This window comes from Pelophylax lessonae (genome assembly GCF_965119305.1).
Source record: "Pelophylax lessonae genome assembly, chromosome: 1".
NCBI classification, from domain to species: domain Eukaryota; kingdom Metazoa; phylum Chordata; class Amphibia; order Anura; family Ranidae; genus Pelophylax; species Pelophylax lessonae.
In genome coordinates this window covers 594507074-594531001 of record NC_138768.1, presented here as the reverse complement: position 1 = coordinate 594531001, position 23928 = coordinate 594507074, and the positions used below count along the sequence as shown (strand labels likewise).

General features: G+C 46.4%; 1 protein-coding gene across 1 annotated transcript in view; it reads left to right on the top strand.

The window, feature by feature from the left end:
• Nucleotides 1–17302: 17302 nt before the first annotated feature.
• Nucleotides 17303–23928, top strand: part of EIF4E (eukaryotic translation initiation factor 4E) — a gene marked incomplete at its 5' end in the record, with an annotated part of 32439 nt that continues 25813 nt past the window's right edge. The window contains 2 exons of the mRNA XM_082275384.1: nucleotides 17303–17409; nucleotides 17919–18014. Of these exons, the coding sequence (XP_082131510.1) occupies nucleotides 17303–17409; nucleotides 17919–18014 (203 nt within the window). The remainder of the gene's footprint in view (nucleotides 17410–17918; nucleotides 18015–23928) is intronic.

The window sequence follows — 23928 nt, the reverse complement described above, 5'->3', positions numbered from 1 at the left end:
CTCAGACCTATGGATATTCTCCAAGGTATTGGGAGAAACTCTGATCACCCTTTTTGTCTTTCATCAGTCATAGCCTGGACCATTTGCTTCTAGTCGCTCTTTCTCAGCAACGGATGGGGGAACAGCTCCCCATCCGTCTGGTTTTTATTGGATCGGAGGTTGGTGGGTTCAAATGGACACTGCTTCATAAAGAATGGAGGATCTGATAGGGTCCTCCTGAGAAACTAGGAAACTACAACAAAAAAGAAAAGGGGCGTATTGCCACTAAAAATTTATTAAAAATAAGTATAAGGGAGCTCCCATTTAATCCCTGACCTTTCCAGAGTGTGGTTCAGCAGCAACTCTTTTTGGCTCTGAGGAAGGGAGTTTGCCCCTGAATCGCGTCAGCCTAGACACAGCAGCCTCATGCGGCACACTGCATACCATTCAGCACAGTGCAGTTCCTTGGCTACCTTGGAGACTTTGTGTATTATGTTGTGTGTTTATTCACACCTGCTTTGTGAGTATAATGTATACTTTTTAATTTTTAGTGGTAATGCACTAGGTCGGTGCACCCCTTTTTTTCTTTTTTGTTGTTTCCTAGTTGGTTTCAGATACCCTTGATCCTGAAGGGACAGCAAGACCACAAGCTTTGTCCACTCAAGTCTCAAGTATTCCTCTTCCTTCCAGCCTATGTTTTACTCGAGCGCAGGAGAATTGTTCTACCTCCTGAGAAACTGACAGGTGGACCTGGTCAGTCTGCTCGTGTGAAAGGGGCGTTCAACATTAATTGGCACTTGTTCACACTAGTGTGACTTGCATGACAATGGGAAAACGCACTATATTCAATGGTGTTAATTCTCATCAACTTAACTCAGCACAGTGGAAATTTGAGAAAGGTTCCTTTGCTACTTTACTGCGACATACAATGTGATTTAGTCGACAGAATCTGCAATCTCTCACTACACGCACTGAAAATTACATTAAAATCGTATTGCAACAGTGTAAACTGAGCCTGAGTCGATCATTAGAACACCTTTATATCAGTGTGTATTTCAGTTCCTTACTGTACGCCGCTGTTATATGCAGTTGCATAGAACATACTTGTGTGGCTAAAATAAGATCATTTTAGCCTGAGAGCATAGGTCACTGCTACTAAAATATCCGGGCCTTATGTGCCAAAATTCCTATGGACACTTAGTACACACTGAGGAAGTAAGACTAAGCCTTTCACACTGCTCAGTTACTGTATTGTAGACTTTGAGAAGTAAAAATTCCATCTGGTTAGGCAGTCTCAAACAGGATCATAATGTTACTTTTGTATATTTGAACGTGTAAGGATTAAAGAATAGCAAATTAGTTTATTCTATGGTTACATCCTACTTTGTTTTAAACCACTTAAAAATAATTTTTTTTTTTTTTTTTTACATGGTTGAAGTTTTGTATTCAGCCAAATTTACAGTTTGGGAAAATACATGTAGTTTCTATTTGTAAAATTGTATTTCTTTTGTTCATTGACGGACACAGCTCCTGATCTTCATAACCATTGGGTTATGCTGCCCCCTACAGGAATAGCACACTAGGCAAAAAATAATCTGCTATAGATGTTTTTTTTTTTCTGCCTAGTCAGGAGTAATGAGCTAGTACCTTGCTGGGATCTCTGGTCCTGGCAATTTTTTTTAAATAGAAATTTCTCTTACGTCCTCCGACAGTCGCCGCCTCCTCTAAGTCATCACTGTTGGGTATTGACTTCCCATCCGCAGGAGTAGCTAGGCATATAGACTTAGTCCAAAGACAAAAGGCATTAGCATATACACACCCATGGGGGCTGTCCCATCTGGTCAATACCCCCCCTGCATCACCACTCCCAACTCAGTTTTAATCTGCCTAGCGTCAGGAGTAGTCAGGCTTCCCTGTGCTGGGGCTTCAGTCTCAGCCTTCCTAATCTTTGATTTTCTTTGAAAATGTCAGTTTTTTTTTCTTACTTTACTAGCTGTTTATTTTGCCAGCGTCTAGTGTTAGGCTTCTCTTCGGATGAAGATGGATCATGCGGTGCTGGGATTCGGACTGGCCGCCCTGGTTCTCCAGGGCAAAAGGGTCAGATGGACCCCCAGCCCGCCATCGAGCGTTCAGCTATGGTTCGCCCTGGCATTACGAACGACCCATCCCTGTTCGCTGCAGGGATGCAGCCGTAAGGTGGCTACCTCACAGGACACATCTGCAGTGCTGCAGTGTCATGTCCCTGGCTCACGGCACTCCCTGTCAGATGAGGACAGTGGTTTTCCGTGCATAGAGGCTTCCCACGCCATCTGGTACAGGTAAGTACTTCTGTGTGGGGCCTCTGTCTGGGGTGGCAGTCTGTGTTGCTGTGTGTTCCCCATGTCTGTGCCTGTGTGACTCCCTGTGCGATCCCTGCGGGGATTGCTTGTGCAGATACTGTGTTGTCTGGGGGTCCCTTTCCCTGTGTCACTTCGGTGCATTGTTGGGGGTGTAGACGTTTGGTTGTGTGGCGACCGCAGCGGTGTATATTCGCGCGGTCTGCCATCTTGGCTATGGGCAGGCATGTGTAGCTTCTCTGGGGCGATGCATGCTATTTTGGCGCCATCCGCCGCCATTTTGTGTGAGGTGGAACGATCGGTCCGACCGCATGTTCGGCGGCCATTTTGGCGTAGCCTCCAATGCATTCCTATGGGGCAGCCATTTTCCCCGAGTCTGGCAGTCTATAGTCCAGCCTACTTCAGCAGCACTTCCTTTCCATCGGTAGCAACACTCTGTGGGCTCTGCAGGTTATAGCTCTCAATTTTCTTCTGTATTATTGCTTCCAGCTCAGTTTCTCTTCTCTTTTTGGGGTCTTTTGTCACTGTAGCGGTGTGCTGCGCATACCGCAGCGATTTTAAAAGGGACAGTACATTTTGTATTGCACTGTTTGTTTCTGATAACTTGAGCAATGGATTCTCAGGAAAGCAAGTTTCCCCCAGCTTTAGTGGGGGTCCCCAGTTCTCCTGTGGCCCCACTGCGACCCGATTTGGCTGCTGTGGTGGCGACCTTGGTGTCTAATATGGAAATGCTGATGTCTGAACGTGCTGCAAAAAAGAGGGCCCAGATTGTCTCTCTTCTGATTCAGATGGGGATATGGCTGCTGCGAGCGTGCCCTTTTCAGGGTCCCGCTCATCCTTGGACCCCCCGGGGTCTGAGGGGGAGGCTGAGATAGAGGGGGTTAATACCTCCTCCCCAGGGTCACCTGAAGAACGGGCGACCATGGATGAGTTAATTAAGGAAACCTTACATTTAGAGGATGAGCCCTGTCCTCCGGGCGTTGTCCTCATTTGGGACGCACAGGACCCGCAAGTCTGCGCAGGTTTTCCCCTGCCCAGCTGAGTTTCATTACACTGTTAATGAAATGTGGCGCACGTTAAAATGTCCATTCCTGGTACCTAGTCGGTTCAAATTGCTTTATCCTTTTGTGCCGGCTACGGAATCATGATGGAGTGTGCCTCCACAGGTAGATCACACTGTGGCTGTGTTAAACAAGGCTACCTTGGTTCCTACTGAGGATACCCCGGTTTTCCGGGATCCCACGCACCGGCGGTTGGAGTCTCTATAGAAAAAATTGGTGCAAACCAAAAAGGAACTGCGCAAAAGAGTGATATTTGACAAAATGGCACTATTGAGTGCCAAACCAACAAAATTTGTGAATGTACAATTGTGGGAATCTCTTCCACACTGCGAGCAGCAATAAAAATGTGTATACGTGATATCTATGAACAAAAGGGTGGATATTGCGCTCAACAATAAACTCCCAATAAGGTGCTAATGTGCATAATATAAAGCCGATAATGCAACCATAAATGGCAACAACTGCAATATTAGGTAAACACAAATCGGCTTGTATATAAGTGATTAAATAAATAAAATACATATGTATACATGAATAAAAATATATATTGTCCTTCTTGGGGTGAATATCGTGAATAAATGAAGTCCTTAAAGTGCTCAATTCAAAGTGATGTATCAGCAATGTGAATTAGCTTGGACTTGATTGAAAAGCTTTCACCACTATACCTCCACCCAGTGCTCTGATTAGATACTTCTTACCAGAGAGATATGACCCCTTAATTACAGGGGGTCATAATCAGCATTGATCTCCAAAGAGGCTCCAAGCCATCCTTAACGCTGTCTCCTCATCAGCAAGATATCAAGACCAACTGCTATAGGAAACTGATCTCTGATCCCCAGAGGAGAGGCGGCCTGTGTCCGGCGAGGTGTACGATCTGTGTGCCGGTGTCCGGGTCCGTTCTGATCACCAGAACCGGTACACAGATCGTACACCTCGCCGGACACAGGCCGCCTCCTCCGGGGATCAGAGATCAGTTTCCTATAGCAGTTGGTCTTGATATCTTGCTGATGAGGAGACAGCGTTAAGGATGGCTTGGAGCCTCTTTGGAGATCAATGCTGATTATGACCCCCTGTAATTAAGGGGTCATATCTCTCTGGTAAGAAGTTTCTAATCAGAGCACTGGGTGGAGGTATAGTGGTGAAGGCTTTTCCATCAAGTCCAAGCTAATTCACATTGCTGATACATCACTTTGAATTGAGCACTTTAAGGACTTCATTTATTTATTCACGATATTCACCCCAAGAAGGACAATATATATTTTTATTCATGTATACATATGTATTTATTTAATCACTTGTATATAAGCTGATTTGTGTGTTTTACCTAATATTGCAGTTGTTGCTATTTATGGTTGCATTATTGGCTTTATATTATGCACATAAGCACCTTATTGTGAGTTTATTGTTGAGCGCAATATCCACCCTTTTGTTTATAGGTTAGAGTCTCTAGCTCGCCATTCCTATACGGTGGCGGGTTCGTTGCTCAAACCCGTTTTCGCGTCCGTTCTGGTGGCTCATGCGGTGGCTGATTGGACTAAGATGCTTAGGAGCAATCTCGTGTCTGATGGTGTTCCGCCTGCCCGGCTGGAAATGGTGGATCAGATCCACCAAGGAGTCATGTATTTGTGTGATGCAGCCTTGAATGAGGCCCCCTTAGTGGCTCGCCTCTCTAGTGTCGCGATGCTTAACCGGCGACTGATATGGCTGAAGAGCTGGTCGGCTGACCAGTCCTCACGGAAAACAGTTGCTTATTTTCCCTATGCTGGCTCTCGCCTTTTTGGCGAGGCGTTGGACACCCTGGTGAAAGGCGTCACGGGGGGCAAGAGCACTATGCTGCCCCAGAACCCGAAGAACAAGTCTTTTCGAGGCAAGCGGGGTTCTGCGCCTAGATCCAATCGGGGGTCCTTTCGTGCCTTTCGGAACTAATCCAAGGGCAAGCCCTTCAAGGCCCAGGGCAGTCAGAAGAAGCCCTGGACGGGTAAGCAGAAGTCCGGCAATGCCGGCTCGGCGGGTCAGTCCGCCTCTGCCTGAAGGGGCGCCCTCACCCACTTTAGGGGTGGGGGGACGTTTGCGCAGTTTGCTCCAACCTTGGTTGCTCCGGATATCGGACAGGTGGGTTCTGGAAATAGTTCGATCGGGTTACAAGATCGAATTCCTTTCCCGGCCGGCGGACAGATTCTTTCCCTCCAATCTTCATCTGCTTCCGGGGCGTCTGCAGGACCTGCTTGCTCAGGGAGTGATTGTCCCGGTGCCTCATCGGGACAGGTTTCGGGGGTTTTATTCGAATCTGTTTACTGTGCCCAGAAAGGAGGGCAAAGTGCGTCCTATTCTGGACCTAAAAGCGCTGAACCGCTTTGTGCGTGTTCGGAAGTTCCGTATGGAGTCTCTCCGTTCGGTGGTGGCCTCCTTGAGTCCGGGGGAATTCCTGGCCTCGCTATATCTGAAGGATGCGTACCTGCACATCCCCATTTTCGATGGTCATCGGCGGTACCTTCGGTTTGCTATCGCAGAGGACCAGTACCAGTTTGTGGCGTTACCTTTCGGTCTCGCTTCGGCACCAAGGGTGTTTACCAAGGTATTGGCGCCGGTTCTGGGCCTGCTGAGGGCTCGGGGCATTGCGGTCTTGGGTTACCTGGACGATCTACTTCTGAGAACACGTGCCAGCCAGGACCTAGTGCGCGATCTGTCCACCACGGTGCAGACGCTCCAGGAGTTCGGATGGACCATCAACGTTCAAAAATCGATGTCTCCATCGCTTCGTCTTCCCTACCTGGGAATGATTCTGGACTCTGCTCAGGCAAAGGTGTTCTTGCCAGAGGACAAGTTCTGGACTTTGCAGGAAGAGCTCAGGTCCCTCAGGGACAACCCGTCCTCGTCACTCAGGACCTGTATGCGGGCCCTGGGGTTGATGGTATCAGCCTTCAAGGCGATACCCTTTGCTCAGTTCCACACGCGGGCTCTCCAAGCGGAGATCCTGGCCAGGTGGGACAGACTGCCTCAGTCCCTGGATCTGTGTGTCTCCTTGAGGAGTCAGACCAGATTGGCTCTTCTGTGGTGGCTCCAGTCCCCGTCAGTGGTGGAAGGCAAGTCCTTCCATCCGTTGGTGTGGATGGTGATTACCACGGATGCCAGCCTGCCGGGCTGGGGTGGGGTCCTGGGCAACCTGTCTGCCCAGGGCACTTGGTCGGAGAAAGAGTCCTCCCTCCCGATGTACTGGAATTGCGAGCGATTAAAACTGTCTCTTCCAGTGGTCGGGCCGTCTTCAGGGCCGTCCTGTCCGGGTACAGACGGACAATGCTACCGCGGTGGCTTACATCAACCACCAAGGGGGCACCAGGAGTGCTCGGGCAGCCCGGGAGGTGACTGACATTGTCTTGGGCCGAGGCTCATGTCCCGGCAATCTTGGCAGTTCACATTCCGGGTGTGGAGAATTGGCAGGCCGACTATCTGAGCCGCCAGACCCTGGACCAGGGGGAATGGTCCCTACACCCGGAGGTCTTTCAAATGCTGTGCGCGAGGTGGGGATCCCCGGACGTGGATTTGTTCGCATCCCGGCTAAATCAAAAGGTGGAAAGGTTCGTGGCAAGAACGCGCGATCCGTTGGCGGATGCCTCGGATGCGTTAGTAGCCCCTTGGCATCAGTATCATCTGATGTATGCCTTTCCTCCGATTCAGTTACTATCCCGGTTCCTCCGCAGATTGGTCTCGGAACCGCACCTGGTGGTTCTGGACTGGCCACGCCGGTCCTGGTACGCCGACGTTGTTCACCTGGCAGTGGCGCCTCCGTGGCGTCTGCCTCTGCGGGAAGATCTCCTGTCTCAGGGTCCGATCATCCATCCTGCTTTACGGTCGCTGGCTTTAACGGCCTGGCTGTTGAGACCCAGGTCCTGAGGGACGGGGTCTCTCCTCTGAGGTCATTCCCACCCTTGTCAAGGCTAGGAAAACCTCTTCTGGTAAAATCTATTACCGTACCTGGAAGGCTTATTTCGCCTGGTGTGAGTCCAGGGGGTTCTCCCCTCGCTCGTACTCGGTGTCGAGAGTGTTGGCCTTCCTCCAGTCTGGGGTGGACCAGCGCCTGGCGCTGGCCACGATCAAGGGCCAGGTGTCTGCACTGGCTATTCTTTTCCAACGCCCTGTGGCGTCTCACTCTCTGGTTCGCACCTTCATTCAAGGTGTGCGACATTTGGCTCCTCCCAGGAAGGAGCCCTTACCTCCATGGGACTTGAACTTGGTTCTGTCCGTCTTACAGCGTGCTCCCTTTGAAAACATTCAGGAAATATCGTTTCCTCTGCTGTCTAAGAAGGTTGCCTTTTTGGTGGCGATCACTTCGGCTCGCAGGTTGTCGGAATTGGCAGAGTTATCTTGCCGTTCTCCGTACTTGTTGATTCACCGGGATAAGGTGGTTTTGCGTCCGCATCCCTCCTTTCTTCCTAAGGTGGTCTCTGAGCTCCACATTAATGAGGACATTGTCCTGCCTTCGCTTTGTACGAAACCTAAGCGTCCAAAGGAGGTTGCTCTGCACTCTTTGGATGTTGTCAGGGCGATCAGGGTTTACCTGTTGTCTACAGAATCCTTTCGGAAGACGGATTCCCTCTTTGTCCTTCCTGAGGGACCTCGGAAGGGCATGGCTGCGTCTGCAGCGACTATTGCCAAATGGATCAGACAGACCATTGAACAGGCTTATGCTTTGAAGGAACGGGTTCCACCCTTCCCTGTTAAGGCGCACTCTACCAGATCTGTGAGTGCGTCCTGGGCCTATTGGCATCGGGCCTCGGTTGCCCAGGTGTGCAAGGCTGCGACTTGGTCATCGGTGCACACTTTTTCAAATTTCTACAAAGTAGATGTTCTGGCATCAGCTGATGCTTCCTTTGGCCGCAAGGTTCTCAGTGCGGCAGTGCCATGATGGACCCTTGTGTTTTTTCTGGGTCCCTGGCTGTTGGCATTTGCTTTCCTGGGCGGTTGCTCCTTTTGAGCATTGTTTTTTTCTGTTGCCCAGTTGGTTCTTACAGTGCACGTAAGATGCCTTTCTCTGATGTGGGTACTGCGTTGCCTTTTTCTGCAGTTGCGTCTCCCACCCCTCATGTCTATACTGCTTTCGGACATCCCAACAGTGATGACTTAGAGGAGGCGGCGACTGTCGGACGTAAGAAAACTGAATTTTTGTAAAATCTTACCTGTAAAATTCCTTTCTCTGAGTCCTCCGACAGTCGCCGCCCCCACCCCTCTTTTGAGGTTCTTATTACCTACTGCTATGCTACCAAACTGAGTTGGGAGTGGTGATGCGGGGGGGGGGGGGGTATTGAACAGATGGGACAGCCCCCATGGGTGTGTATATGCTAATGCCTTTGGTCTTTGGACTAAGTCTATATGCCTAGCTACTCCTGTGGATGGGAAGTCAATACCCAACAGTGATGACTTAGAGGAGGTGGCGACTGTCGGAGGACTCAGTTTTTTCTCCTGTTTTTTTCCTGTAAGATCTGCAATCAACTGCCGGACTGGGTGTCTGACTGGATAATTTAGATCCAGTGGTCACCCCAGTCTGGCCAGCGAGCATGCGCAGACCTCAGATCCTTCCTGGGTCCCTGGGAGCTTTGTGGTACTGCCATTTTGCTGTAGTCTGTTTCTATGCACAGTGTCCATGTTTGTCTAGTCTGGCAGCTATTTTGCGATGGTTTGCCATTGAAAATAGCGGCGGCCATGAAAGTGGTGCCCTGTGGGCGGCGATTTCGGCGGTGGAAGCCACTCATTCCCTGGTCCTGATTCCTGGATCTTTTCACTTCCAGATCGCTGTACGTGGAGTGCAGGTGCCTGTTTTGCTGGTTGGTGAGTCTGGTGGGGTTCTCTCCCTCTCTGCTGAGGATCGCTTGGTGCTTTGTGCCTGGTGACCGGGTGGTACTGCCAACGTGGTGGGGGTTGTCCCTTTGCAGTGTTACACTTTTTGTGGGGCCCCCCTGGTGACTCATGGAGTCTTTGGAGCACATCTTCCCTACTTAATCCCCTCTGAGGCTGCGGGGCCCTCCGGGTCCCAACATAGTTACATAGTGAGGCTGAAAAAAGACACAAGTCCATCCAGTTCAACCTATGTGTGTGTGTTTGCTTTTAACTATCTATCAATGCACTGAAGGTGGTCCTAAAGTCTTTTGTGTCCCAGGCGGAGGTGGCTTTCGGGCGACAGGCTAGCAAGAAATGCCCCCCACCTCATCTGTCATCAGATCCTGAATCTGATTTGGCAGCCGCTGGACGTAGGTCACCCTGCTGGGTCTGCATTCCTCCACATCTGCAACAGCACACAAAAAGGCGCTGGTGGAAGCACTGATTGTATCTGTGCGTGAGACCTTGAAGATGGAGGACGCAGCTGCGGCGGAGGTGCAGGTTCCCTTTTGGCACTCACAAGCCATCTAGAGCGGCAAAGGTGTTTCCTTTCCCTGCTTATTTCGACAGATTTGCCGCTAAAGAGTGGGGATGACCAAAGCGCCTCTTGGGGGGGGTCCTTAACCACTTAAGCCCCGGAAGATTTTACCCCCTTCCTGACCAGGGCCTTTTTTGCGATTCGGCACTGCGTGACTTTAACGGACAATTGCGGTACTGCGACATTGCGGCGGACAGATCGGAACCTTGACTGACACGGTCCTTCGGCGTGTTTTGGCTCATGCTGGTCTGCGGACCAGACTTCTAAAAAAGGCCTTGACCTCCCTTTTCAAGGGGATCGCCTGTTTGGGGCTACCCTGGATGACGTCATTAAAGGTCTCTCAGGGGGCAAGAGTACTTTTCTTCCACAGGCTACTAAGGGCAAGGAACCTCGCCGTAGACGTGGACCCTCCTTCTCTGCTCCCAGAAGTTTTTTTTTTTTTTTTTTGTCCCTTATGGTTGACTGACAAGGGCTTGAAGCCTCTCAGGGCCTCCCCTGGAGGATCCAAATGAACCTGGTCTGGCAAGCCTAGAGCGGGCTTCTCCAGACTCGCGGACAAAGTTCCTTCATTCTGTCTGGCTACAAGATCGAGTTTCTCTCTTGTCCCCGGCAAGGTTCTTTGTTTAACTTGCGCCGGTCCCCGGACAGTTTACAGGATCTGTTTGGGGCGGTACAAGACCTGTTGCTTCAAGGGGTGATTGTCCCGGTTCTGACTTTGTAACGTTTTCAGGGTTTTTAATCAAACCTGTTCAGTTCCCTGGAAGTAAAGCAAGATGGGTCCAATCCTGGACCTTAAGGTGCTAAACTGCTTTGTGCGGGTGCAGAGGTTCAGGATGGAGTCCATTCGCACCATGGTGGCATCCCTGCATCAGGGGTATTTTCTTGCCTCTATAAACATCAGAATGCTTGCCTTCACATTCCACTATGTGCCGGTCACTAGCGCTTCCTCCGCTTTGCCGTGGGTGAGGCGCATTATCAGTTTTTTGTTGCCCTTTGGTCTCGCATTTGCTCCTCGGCTCTTCACAAAAGTGTTAGCCCCAGGTGCTTGCTTTGCTATGCCAACGGGGGATCACGGTACTGAGCTACTTGGACGATCTCCTTCTGCGAGCGGATTCTCCCTCTGCTCTGGTGGGTAACCTGGAGATCACAATACGAACTCTGTGGGAGTTTGGCTGGATTCTGAATTTTCAGAAGTCTACTATGGTTCCGTCCACAAAGCTGGACTGTCTGGGCCTGACTCTGGACTCGGCCTTAGCCAGAGTGCTCCTTCCTCTGGACAAACTCCAGAAATTGCAGGCTGCAATTCCCCTCCTGCTGTCCAACAAATGGTCATCCCTCCGGACTTGCATGCGGATGCTCGGCATGATGGTGTCTACCTTCGAGGCAGTTCTGTTTGCACAGTTCCATACGAGGTACCTGCTAAGGAAAATTCTGACCAAATGGGACAAGAGTCTGCAGTATCTAGACAATCTGATCCGGCTGAGTCAGGGCACGGAGTCCCTGATATGGGGGCTTCGTTCTCCGACGCTTCGGCTGGTAAAATCCTTCCTCCCCTTGTATTAGACAGTGGTCACCATGGATGCCAGCCTGTCCGGCTGGCAAAGCATCCTCTGCAAGCATTCTGCTCAGTGGATCTGGACGCTGGAAGAGTCCAGACTCCAGATCAATATCTTGGAACTCAGAGCGATCAGACTGTCTGGATAGTCTTCAGGGTTGTCCAGTGTACATTCAATCGGACAATGCCACGGCCGTGGCTTATGTCACCAAGGGGGCACAAGAAGTGTCCTGGCGACTCTGGAAGTGGCCGGCATTCTAAGGCTGGCAGAACAAAGCATTCCAGCCCTCTCCGCCATACACATTCCCGGGTGGAAAATTGGCAGGCTGATTACCTTAGACCACAGCTAGTGGTCCCTTCATTCGGAGGGGTCTCTGGTGGGGCACCCCCAAGGTGGATATGTTGGTTTTTCGGCTCAATAGGTGCAGAGGTTTGAGGCTCGGTCAAGGGATCCTCTGGTGGATGCTACAGATGCGTTGGTGGCCCTGTGGGGTCAGTATCTTCTGATTTACGCCTTCCCTCCTCTCAAGCTTCTGCCCAGACTTCTACGCAGGATTGAGACAGAAGGTATTCTGGACATCTTAGTGGCTCCAACTGGCCTCACCAGGCTTGGTACGCTGATCTGGGGCAGCTTGTTGCCAACGTTCCTTGGCAGCTTTCTCTCAGGGAGGATCTTCTGTCCCAAGGACCAATCTTCCATCCTGCTTTAGTTTCTGGCTTTGACTGCTTGGCTGTTGAACGCCAGGTGCTGAAGGATAGGGGTTTATCCGAGTCGGTGATTCCTACACTGTTGAAAGCTAGGAACTAGGCAGATCTGCCATCAGATGTGGTATGAGTCTCTTGGGGTTCATCCTCGCTTCTTCTCTGTGGCTTTGATCTTAACCTTCCTTCAACGGGGGGTTCAACAGAAATTGACCTTGAGTACCTTCAAGGACCAGGTGTCTGCTTTGGCGGTTGTCTTCCAACGACCTTTGGCCACACACTCCCTGGTGCGTACCTTTTTCTTCAGGGTGTCTGACATTTTGGTTCCTCCAGTGTGGGCTCCGTTGCTGCCTTGGTATCTTTGGTGCTTTCAGCTCTGCAGAAGCCTCCTCTTTAAAATATACGGGAGATTCCCCTGCTTACGCTGTCCCAGAAGGTGGCTTTTTTAGTGGACCTATGCACGCAGGGTGTTGGAACTGGTGGCGTTATCCTGTCCACCTTATCTGGTGATTCACAGGTATAAGGGGGTTCTTCGGCCTAGTCTGTCCTTTCCAAAGGTTGTCTCTGATTTTCATTTGCATGAAGACCTTGTTTCCTTCACTGTGTCCCAGGCCTAAACATTCAAAAGAAATTGCCTTGCATGCCTTGGATGTGGTCTGGGCAATTACGGTGTACCTAGCAACTATGGAGTCTTTCAGGCAGTCCCTCTTTGTGTTGATGGATGGACCTCAAAGGGTTGTCTGCTTCCTCTTTTCCAGGTGGATTAGACAGATGGTGATTCAGGGGTCAAGTTCCTCCTTTCTCGGTCAAGGCGCACTCTTACTAGAGCGCTTAGTGCTTCCTGGGCTTTGCGTCATCAGGTGTCGGTGACACAGGCTTGCAAGGCGGCCACCTGGTCATCTGTGCACATTTCGCAAAGTTTTAAAGTGGATGTGTTGGCATCTGCGGATGCTTTTTTGGCCGCAAGGTTTTGCAGGCTGCTGTTTAAGAGGACTTGATCCATTCCTCAGTGTGTGGGGTTTTTTTTTTTTTTTTTTTTTTTTTCATCCAGATGGGCTCCAGTTTTTTGGGATGAGCTCCTGTTGCCTGGTTGGCTAATGTTTAGGCTTGGGAATTATTTTGTAAGATCCATTTCTCTGATCATTGACGGACCCAGCACCCACCCCTCTGGTGTTCTAATTCTCCTGACGCTGCTTGCAACAAAACTGACTATAGCAGAGAGAGGGAGTATACCCAATGGTTATGAATATCAGAAGCTGTCTGTCAATGAGCATCCGAGAAATGGATTTTACGGTAAGTCAAAAATCCCATTTTTTTTTTTTTTTTTGTCACTTTTATTCCATTACAAGGAATGTAAACATCCCTTGTAATAGAAATAAGCAGGACAGGTCCTCTTTGTGAGATATGGGGTCAGACCTTGGATCTCACATCTACACTTAAAAGAAGAAAGTCAATTTTATTCATTTTTTTCATCAAGAGCAAAAAAATGGGCCCTTTTTAAGGCAGTTGGGCGGAAGTGACATATGACGTCGCTCCGGTCTTCCAAGGCCATTGAGTTTGCCCCTGCCTGGGACACAGAAGGACCAGATCGTTTTCCCCGCTACCAACGGCTCAGGTAAGCAGGGAAAACTACCAGGAAGCAGTGTGAGCATGATGCTCCCGCCGCCCATAAGTGATCCCGCGGAGATTCTATCTCTGGGACCACTTTTATATGAAAGAGGTCCGTCGGCCGTGTAGCAAAAATACCAGGGTTATGGCACAGGTATTTAAAGTCAATTTAGCAAAGTAAATACGCAGCAGGCGGTCCGGAAGTGGTTAAGATAAACAGCTTCTACACACAGGCCTCCCCAGCACTTCCTAATACTTTCCTGAGCACCATCTCTGTTCAGCGTTGTCCACGAGTCCCTCAGCTGTCCGGGACTCTCCCTCCTGAATGGCTAAGACAAAGCAGCGGTCCCATTGGCTCCCGTGGCTGTCAGTCAGTTATCCAATGAGGAGAGAGGGGGCGGGCCGAACTGCTTTTGAATGGAGCTGCAGCTTGGCTTGGGTACCCCCATAGCAAGCTGCTTGCTTTGGGGGCACTCGACAGGAGAAGGGGCAAGGAGCAGCGAAGAGGGACCCGAGAGGAGAAGCATTCGGGCTGCTCTGTGCAAAATCCTACTGCACTGGGCTGGTAAGTATATGATGTATTTTTTTTTTTAAGAGACTTTACAATCGCTTTAAAATTGCACCCAAGCACACAGTCCCTGCACATATACGCACGTACAAATGTGAAAGTACCTGTCGGGGGCGCGTATGCATGAAAACGCAGATTGCGACACACGTTGCAGATCTCCACGATAAGGAAAAATTTCTAGCACTAGACCTCATCTGTAACACTAAACTGGTGACCTGACCTGTAGGGGGGCTTTTAAAGTGTCGCCTATGAAAAATATAGGGTACTGAAGTTTGATGCCATTTCACAGGTGCACGAAAATTAAGTTTGCCATATTGGGTGTCTATTAACTTGGTGAAATCTCATCTTTTATATTTTACCAAAAAATTGGGTAAATTGTCTGTGCCCTAAAGTTAACTTTACTGTATATACCACTTTTATTCTCTAGCGTGCTTAATTTCAGAAAATATACTATGTTTGGGCGTTCATGTAATCTTTAGGCCTAAAATACCAATCCTTTTTAAGTAGGTGTGCACCGATCTGACTTTTTCAGTCCCGATACCTGGGCTTTGTGTATCTGTCAATACCCGATACCGATCCGGTACCATTGTTGAATTAATAAACTGTGTACCTTCCACCTTATACCTTCCTTGAAGAGAGGATATTTGAATTCTTATAAATTTGTTATAACAATTGTGCATTCAAATCTAAAATATGTAATCAAACTCTTAAATTAAAATGAATAAAATGTAGTCACAAAACACAAGTGTATTGCTTGAACATATAATAGTAATCAAACCGTAAACATGTAAAAAGTGCAAAATCCTGCAAACAGGAATTTAAAATGCAACATAGCAGCTGAGCCTGAGAATAAACTAATAAAAAGTTGGTCAAACCACTTGATCACACATACAAATAGCATTGTAAACATGTAGTCCAGTTTCACACCACCATCACAAACATGACCTGTGAATGCTCACTTAATCAGCAATGGCAAAGTCTTTCTCCTGAAGACAAGCATTTCTGCTCTGAAATATCTCCACACAGCCGACTCTTTGGCTCGCTCCATGTTGATTCTAGCATTCGACACGCACGTGCAGCTGACGAATGACGTAGGTTCTGCTGCGACAAAAAAAAAAAAACCTGGATCGGCCCATGGATCTGTTAATTTTTCCGATCCCAGATCCAGCTATTTTGTCAGTATCGTGGCCGATATCCGATCCCAATATTGGATCGGTGCACCCCTATTTTAAAGCATGTGTGCAAAAAAAGAAATACAGAAACTGCTTTGGCAGTAAAAGGGTTAAAGTGTATTCCAACCCAAACTTTAACTTTTAGAAAAGAGTTGGCACTCCCGGGAAAGCCAGCAATACGTGGATTGAAATTTGGCCAGTTCAGCAGGGTGGTTGTAAAGAAGTCAATCTACGATTTGACTTGTGTACAACCGGCCTGTTGGAGAATTTCCACTTGATCAGCACCCCACCAGCTATAGTTGGCAGTGCTGATCAGTATATTCTGGTGGCAGTAAGTCTCCCCACTGTCAAATTAGCTCAACGGTGAGGATTCCCCCATTTGCCGTGGATAGGGGAATCAAAAAGCTTTTTTTTTTTTTCTCTGTTCAACCAGCCAGTAATGTCGGTTTTACCAGATGGGAAGTGAGGGAAAATTTGCAGCAGTAACACAACTGCGCAAACATGCTTCCAATTTTTCCTTTGTGTGTTGCTGTTGACTATTTCTCATGTTTGGTCTGATGAGACCCTTTTTAAAAGGACAAGAAGTGAGGGTATATCTTTCTAACAAAACTGTAATCAGGTGTTCTAACTAAGGCTCCTTTCACACTTGTGCAACTTGTCCTGTGACCTTGGACTGCAAAGTCTCTCATGACAAGTTGTTCCCTAATGATTTCCAATGAGTACCATTCATATCTGTAACTTCAAAGTAGTCCCCGCACTACTTTGATCCGACTTTGATGCGACTTGAGGTCCATAGACCTCAAGATTACACAGGCATTGCTTCAAGTGGTGCCAGTCGCGTGATTTTCAGGTCGTACAAGTGTGAATGGGGCCTAACACTTACCTTCTCATCTGAAGTTAATAAAATTTTTGTTTGACTTTGTCTTTAAAGCAGACCTTACAGTAAAATGATTGGTCTGCTCTGCATGCACTGTCTGGGTCCCCTACCCTTAACTAATCTATAAGTAGGCATAAAATATACCTGTGAAGAAAAAAAAAAATATGCTTGCCTCACTCATCGTTTGGCCTAACTGGGTGAGGCATTGCCATTTTTAGACTATTCTTGGGGGAACACAGAGCAACATTGTCTGCTCTCAAGGTTTTTGATGCTTTTTTTTCTGTGTCAAGCCGCAATGAGTGTGATGTCATGTTCCTAGACTCATGAGTGGAAGAGGTGAGCCAAGTATAAACCTTAACTTTTTTTTTTCTCAGGTACATTTTATACCTGCTTCTAGTAGGTTATTTGTAAAGGTGGAGAGGGCCAAGCTGGTGTTGGAGAACCTTACATTTTACTGCAAGGTTTGCTTTAGTTGTGCCAGGCAGTGCTAACTGGAAGGCATGAAAGGTGCCAATGTTAAAAAGATGGGTTGGCCATAAAACTAGCGCTGCTTCCAGGAGTAGTGGAGTGTCGGCTTCCATCACAGGTTTACTTTAAAGAGCTGAAATGACCAGAGTGCTCACATAGCCCAGAGTTCTTGATGCATTAAAACTTTGAACAGTCGCCCTAATGTGAAGTTTTCTGGTCAGGTTGCACCTTTTTTTAGAAGTAGTTTTAATAGAGACTAATAGTTTACCATGTACTCTTTTTAAACCATGCTTATAATGCATCTACAACATTCTTAAAGGGAAACTTTTAAGTGGCTTGGGGGTCGGTTTTGTTTTTTCATTGTTTTTGAAATTTGGCGTTTGTGCATGTCTTCCCTATCTGGCTCAATGCTTTTATCACTCAGCCCTCTAGCAGATCTGCATCCATACTAAACACAGCAAGTCCCGTAGAACACCAGTTTTCCAAGTTTGCCATCTCTTCCAACAGCTCTGAAACCCTCACCACCAAATTGCCACCGAAGGCAGATCAAAATAATTCATTTGTCTTGTATCATTGCAGGAAACTGTCAATAATCAAGAAGAAGAAGAAAAAACTGAGACTTGTCAGGAGATTGTAAACCCTGAGCACTACATTAAGCATCCACTACAGAATAGGTAGGAATTACTTTTGCACAGCTCATTGTTTGTTTGTTTTTTTTGTTTTTTTTTGCAGATGGTAGTATACCTTCAAAGTGTCTTCCTGTGTCTGAGTGGGCTCTAAGGAAAGGATTTTATAGGGAGTACACAAACCCTATTTTATAGTTCATTGCTACTGAAAACTGATTCAATTTAAAGTCATGAGTAGAGGGATTGCATCACCTGGCAGATTAAAGCTGGATGTGTTTTTTCTGATCTTCTACAAGGCATCTTATAAATGTATTGGAGGGTTACTCCACTTGCTTGTTCTACATTCGGAGAGGGAAAAATAAGCCCACAGGTTTTGGTGCTTCCCAGCAACCTTATAAATGAATTTAGTTTACGATTTGAATTTGTCAGACATCCAGAATATTAATATTGAAGAAAATGAATACCCTGTTCTTGCTCCCTTTTTGCCAGATTAAAGTGTAGTGTTTTGTTATAAATTAGACCATAAATGAACTTGGCATGGTCAATTTTTGTTGCAGATGGGCCTTGTGGTTCTTCAAAAATGATAAAAGCAAAACCTGGCAAGCCAACCTTCGATTAATTTCAAAGTTTGATACTGTTGAAGATTTTTGGGCGTAAGTATGTCTTTTCAAATCTATATGTATATTGGGGTTGTTGAAAATAATACAGGAATTGATGAATCGTGATGGAGCCTTAAAAGATTCTGCATCGTTGCAGAAAACTGCTGCATCATGATTCAACAAATGTCATCCCAGCACGTCCTGCCTCTCCTGGGGCTTCCCAGCCAACGTACTTTTTTAAAAAAAAAATCACTGCCAGTCCCTCTGTTTCATGGATCCCTCTACTCGAAGTCATTGTCAACTGATAACTCTAAATACCTTATCTCTGTTCTTTTATGGCCTGGCTGCTCTCTGTAGCTTTAGATTGAAGGAGAGCAGTCACGCTGGCAATGAAAGAACAGAGAAGGTTTTTTAGAGGCATCGGTTTACATTGACACTTACACAACAGAAAGGATCCATGAAAGAGGGATTGGCAGTGTTTTTTTTTTTTTTTATATATTTTTTTTAATTTTAACTTGAGTATGCTGGCAAGGCTGTCCCAAAGACTGGTGGTCTCCTGGGAGTGCAGGGGGTCTGTGGAATGTCAAGGGGGATGTGCCATTTTATTTACGGTTCTAAATAAATACTGTTGTCTGCTGTGTTCAGACTTTGCTGGAGGGAGTGGTGTGTGGGGTTTTTTTGAGCTGAAGAAACTTAAAAAATGGAGTTCCTCTGGCTGATTGAATTTTTTGATTAAAACCATGGGCAGTAATCGTGATGCATCGTGGAATTGAATCGTGGGACCAGTGAAGAGGTGCACTTCTAAATAAAAAAAAATAATTTTATATATATATATATATATATATATATATATATATATATATATATATATATAATAGCGCGCAAATGCAAAAGAAATTACTACCAAATCTGAAGAGAGTCCATAAATAAAAATGGGGGTTTGGTCCCACCATATGGCCATATCGTGCTCAAGCCCACTACTGCGTCAAAGTACCCCATTATCAGTGGGTCCTACACTATCCATGAAAAAGAGATGAATCCAGCCCTTCTAACCCTTGGAGATAACACTCCTTGCTGGGGAAGATGTGCAAATGCACTACAGGGGACTCCTCCTATATCCACTTGATGGTGGACACTGATTACAGGTGTGTGTGGGGGGGTGGGGAGGGCTGCTCAACCTCGATAGTCTGGTCAGACCGAATACATAATAAACAGGCAAAAAATTTGGGGGAGCATACCCATGTATTTCCAAAGCTGCTGCAGCTATGAACCAAAAGACATGTATATTAAAAAAGAATAGCGCGCAAATGCAAAAGAAATTACTACCAAATCTGAAGAGAGTCCATAAATAAAAATGGGGGTTTGGTCCCACCATATGGCCATATCGTGCTCAAGCCCACTACTGCGTCAAAGTACCCCATTATCATATAGATAGAATATTCAGACACTAGCTGCATTTGAATGTTATTTATACATGGTTTGTATAGTGCCAACAGTTTGTGCATCATTTTGCAAAACAAAAGGAGACCATACAAATATATCCATTCAGTAGGGCTTTAGGCTGCTTTTCACCAGTTTTCTTTTTATCACCTCTTTTGAAAAGCCATTTGTTTAGCGTTCTGTAGCTGAAGCTGAGGATGCAATATACACACAGGTGAATGAATCAGAGGGGTCAAGGTTCTAGCCAAAGGGATCCAAGCTGCCAGTGTGATGTTTTCTTAGATAACATGGTTCTTTTGGGAATGATTTGTTGTCTTTTATTTTTTTTAAGATTTCATTCACACTAGCGCGACTTGTCAGGCGACAGTCGCCTGACAAGTCGTGGTCGGTCGCTCGCCATTCAGTAGTACAGGGCCCGTTCTAATAGGAGCGACACAAGTTGCTCCGACTTAGAAAAAGGGTCCTGTACTACTTTGGGGCGACCTGGAGGCGACTTGCATTGACTTCAATTATTGACTTCACAGGTCGCCCCCCCCCAAAGTCAGATCGCGCCAGTCTGAATGGGCTCTTAAACTAACGATTTTTGTTGAAAATTTAAAAATATATACAAATCATTCCTGCCTTAAGAAAATGACTGATCAATTGCTGTAATAACTCTGTTATCTCAAAGAAAATGTTTAAAGAAATTATTCTTCAAGGCTTTTGTAGAATGCATCAATTTAAACTTTGTATGTTCTTACAATGCATCATTCTAATACTATTTTGAGCAGTAGTATAGAAAAAGTGAACACTTGCCAGTGCAGTGTTTTTTTTTTTTTTTTTTTTAATGTTGCTTTTAAAGTAAAGCTGATCATTTATAAATATGGGAGCAGCCACTGCCAACTTGCTATTTCAAAATGTGATTTCTATGGCTGCAAACCCTGGCTTCACTATTCAGTGAGTCATTTAGAAGGATCAAGCATGGAGTATGGGAGTTCAGACATAACTGGCTGCTGTTTTTTTTTAGGTCAGGGACTTAAGCATTGCTACCAGGGACAGGGTAGTTGTCTCTGAAGCTTGCGCCTAAAAGTCAAAAATATTACCTCCCTCACGTGTGTATTTTTTTTTTTTACCCACTTCCAGACTGCCCATCGTGTATATATGTTGGTACTTTGAGGTTAAATACCGGGGTTATGGCAGGACCTGAGCGACGTTGGATGTCCCTTCCGCTTAACTGCCCTTTTTTTGTGTGTGTAAAATGTGAGATCTTTTTGACCCATATCTCAAAATAAAGAGGACCTGCCATGCTTGCTTCTGTTACAAGGGATGTTTACGTTCCTTGTAATAAAAAAAAAAGTGATCAAATAAAAAATTTAAAGGGACAGTGTACAAAAATAAGGGGAAAATTGGGGAAATGTTGTTTTTTTTTTTTTTTTTTTTTTAAAGCGCTCTGTTCCTCTGATCTCACTCACAGAAGCAAACCCATGCGCAAGTCGTGCCCACGTATGTTACATAGTTCATAGTTACATAGTAGGTGAGGTTGAATAAAGACAATAGTCCATCCAGTTCAACCTGTGTAGGTGTGTGTGGCTGTAATCATCTCACATAGCTCTTAATGTCCTGATCCTTGAGATGTACGTCTAAGAGTCTTTTGAAAGCCACCATACTTCCCGCAGAAACCGCCTCTTGTGGTAGAGAATACCACAATCTTGTAGCCCTAACAGTAAAGAACCCCCCACGTTGCCTGAGGTTAAAACGCTTCTCCTCTAATCTCATTGTATGCCCTTTGTCCTCATGCAATCCCTTTGACTGAACAGCTGAGATCCCCATTGAGATATTTATAAATTGCTATCATGTCCCCCCCTCTGGCGTCTTTTCTCCAGGGAGAATAAATTGAGCGATTGCAGACGCTCTTCATAATTAAGGTCCTCCAATCCCCTAATCAGTTTAGTTGCCCTTCTCTGTACTCTCTCCAGCTCCAACACATCCCTCCTGAGGACTGGCTACCAGAACTGGACAGAATACTCCAGATGCGGTCGGACCAGAGTTTTACAAAGTGTAAGGATTATAGTCTTATCTCTGGAATACATCCCTTTCTTTATGCATGCGAATATTCTGCTGCCTTCGGCAGCTGCCGCTTGACATTGCATGCTGTTCCCTAATCTATCATCAACCAAGACTCCCAGATCCTTCGTTTTTGATTCCCCCAAGGGTTCCCCTCCTAACGTGTATTGTGTTTTTGTTTTTAGTCCCCAAGTGCAAAACCTTACACTTCTCCACATTAAACCTCATTTGCCATGTCGTTGCCCACTCCGTTATTTTGTCCAGGTCATTCTGTAGGATATCTGCTTCATGCTGTGCAGTTATTGCCCTGGCCAATTTTTGTGTCATCTGCAAAAACTGATAACGAACTACTGATCCCGACCTCAGTGCTGTTTATGAATAAATTGAACAAGGTCCCAGGACTGAGCCCTGGGGCACCCTGCTTACTACCTCAGACCAGTCTGAGTATGCGCGGTTTATTACCACCCTTTGGACACGCCCTTTTAACCAGTTCCGTATCCAAGAGCAAACCCTGCTGTCGATAACTGCAGACCTTATTTTATAAATTAAGCGCTTGTGGGGAACTGTATCAAACGCCTTAGCGAAATCCAAGTACACCACATCCACTGGTCTGCCCCTATCTAGCTCACAGCTCACCTCCTCGTAGAATGTTAGGAGATTGGTTTGACAAGAACGCCCATTTGTAAACCCTTGCTGATTACTGCTGATGATGTTGTTGTCTTTAGCAAACTCTACGATCTAGTCCCTTATCATCCCCTCCAGAAGTTTACATACTATTGATGTCAAACTGACAGGCCTATAATTTCCCGCGATATGCCTCTGCCCCTTTTTGAATATCGGAATCACGTTAGCTTTCCTCCAATCCCCTGGTACATTTCCTGTCCTAATACTGTCAGCAAAGATCAGGAACAGTGGTCTGGATATAACCTTACTGAGTTCCTTGAGTACTCTCGGATGTACGCCATCCGGGCCTGGTGATATGTTTGTGTTTATCCAGCCTTTCCCTGATTTCACCCTCTGTTAGCCATAGTGGCAAGTCCTGTGTATTACTACTAACCATACAGTCATGGTCAGTGTACCCTTCCTTTTCCTGTGTAAAGACTGACGAGAAAAAAGCATTCAGCGCGGTTTCTTTTTCAGTGTCCTCTGTAACCATCCTCCCATCATCGTTAATTATGTGCGCAATATTCTCAGCCCTATGTTTTTTTGCTGTTGATATATTTAAAAAATTTCTTTGGGTTTTTTTTTTTTTTTACTATCCTCCGCTATTTGTCTCTCAAAGTTGATTTTTAGCCATCTTGATTTCGTGTTTACTTTTCTTATTTGCCTCGTATTGCTCGAAAGCCGATACTGTGCCCTCTGATTTATATATTTCTTGAAGGCCAATTTTTTTTCCCCTAATAAGTTTAACGCTACGGTTTAGCCAGCCAGGTTTGGCTTTGTCTCTTCTAAATTTATTTCCCATAGGAATGCACTGCAAGATGCATTTGCTTAATATGTTCCTAAAGCATTCCCATTTTTCCTCTGTGGTCAGTGATCCCAAGGTTTGGTCCCAGTTTACCCTTTCCATCAATGAGTACAATTTTGGAAAGTTTGCCCTTCTGAAGTTTAGGGTTCTTATGTTCCCCACTTGCCTTGTTATATTATTTACACTAAATGTGATTATCCTGTGATCGCTAGAGCCCAGGTAGTCCTGGACTTCTACCTCCAAGATTATGTCTGGGTCATTAGTGATCAATAGATCCAGGACTGCGTTTTCTCTAGTCAGACTGTGACATGTAATTATCCTGTAAGGTTTCCGTGAATAGACGGGCCTTCTGTGAGTGTGTAGTCCCCTGTTCCCAGTCAATGTCGGGATAATTGAAGTCCCCCAGTATGATGACTGATCCCAGTTTTACCACTTTACCCAGTAGTGCTAAAAATTCCAGCTCTACCTCCTCCCCTTGTTTAGGTGGCCTATAGCAAACCCCCACAATTACTTTTCCCTTTTCTCCTTCCCTATGGAGTTCTACCCACACAGATTCTAAATCCATGCTCATCCCTTCCGTAATGTCACTCCTCTCTATCACCTTTTTACATTGTTCTTGACATAGAGACATACTTCTCCCCCCTCTTTTTCCTACCCTGTCCTTCCGGTACACCGAATACCCTTGGATATTGGCCAGCTAATCATGTGAGGGGTCGAACCAAGTCTCCCTTATTCCCACAAGGTCTATGTCATCCCCATGTACTAACATTTCCAACTCCTCCATTTTATTAGCTAGGCTCCTGGCATTAGCTTATACCCCTCTTAGTTTTACGGAAGTTAAACGTGATTGGTGGTTATGTTCCTGTTTGGTCTGAGGTTTTCCCGCACAGACCTGCCAATTGCCGTTATGGACCTACTGTCGCTGCTGACCCTAACACTGCCTTCAGTCCTTTTCTCCCTCCTGACTGACTCTACTTCTGAGCCCTCCCCCCCCCATTTCCTAGTTTAAAAGCCCCT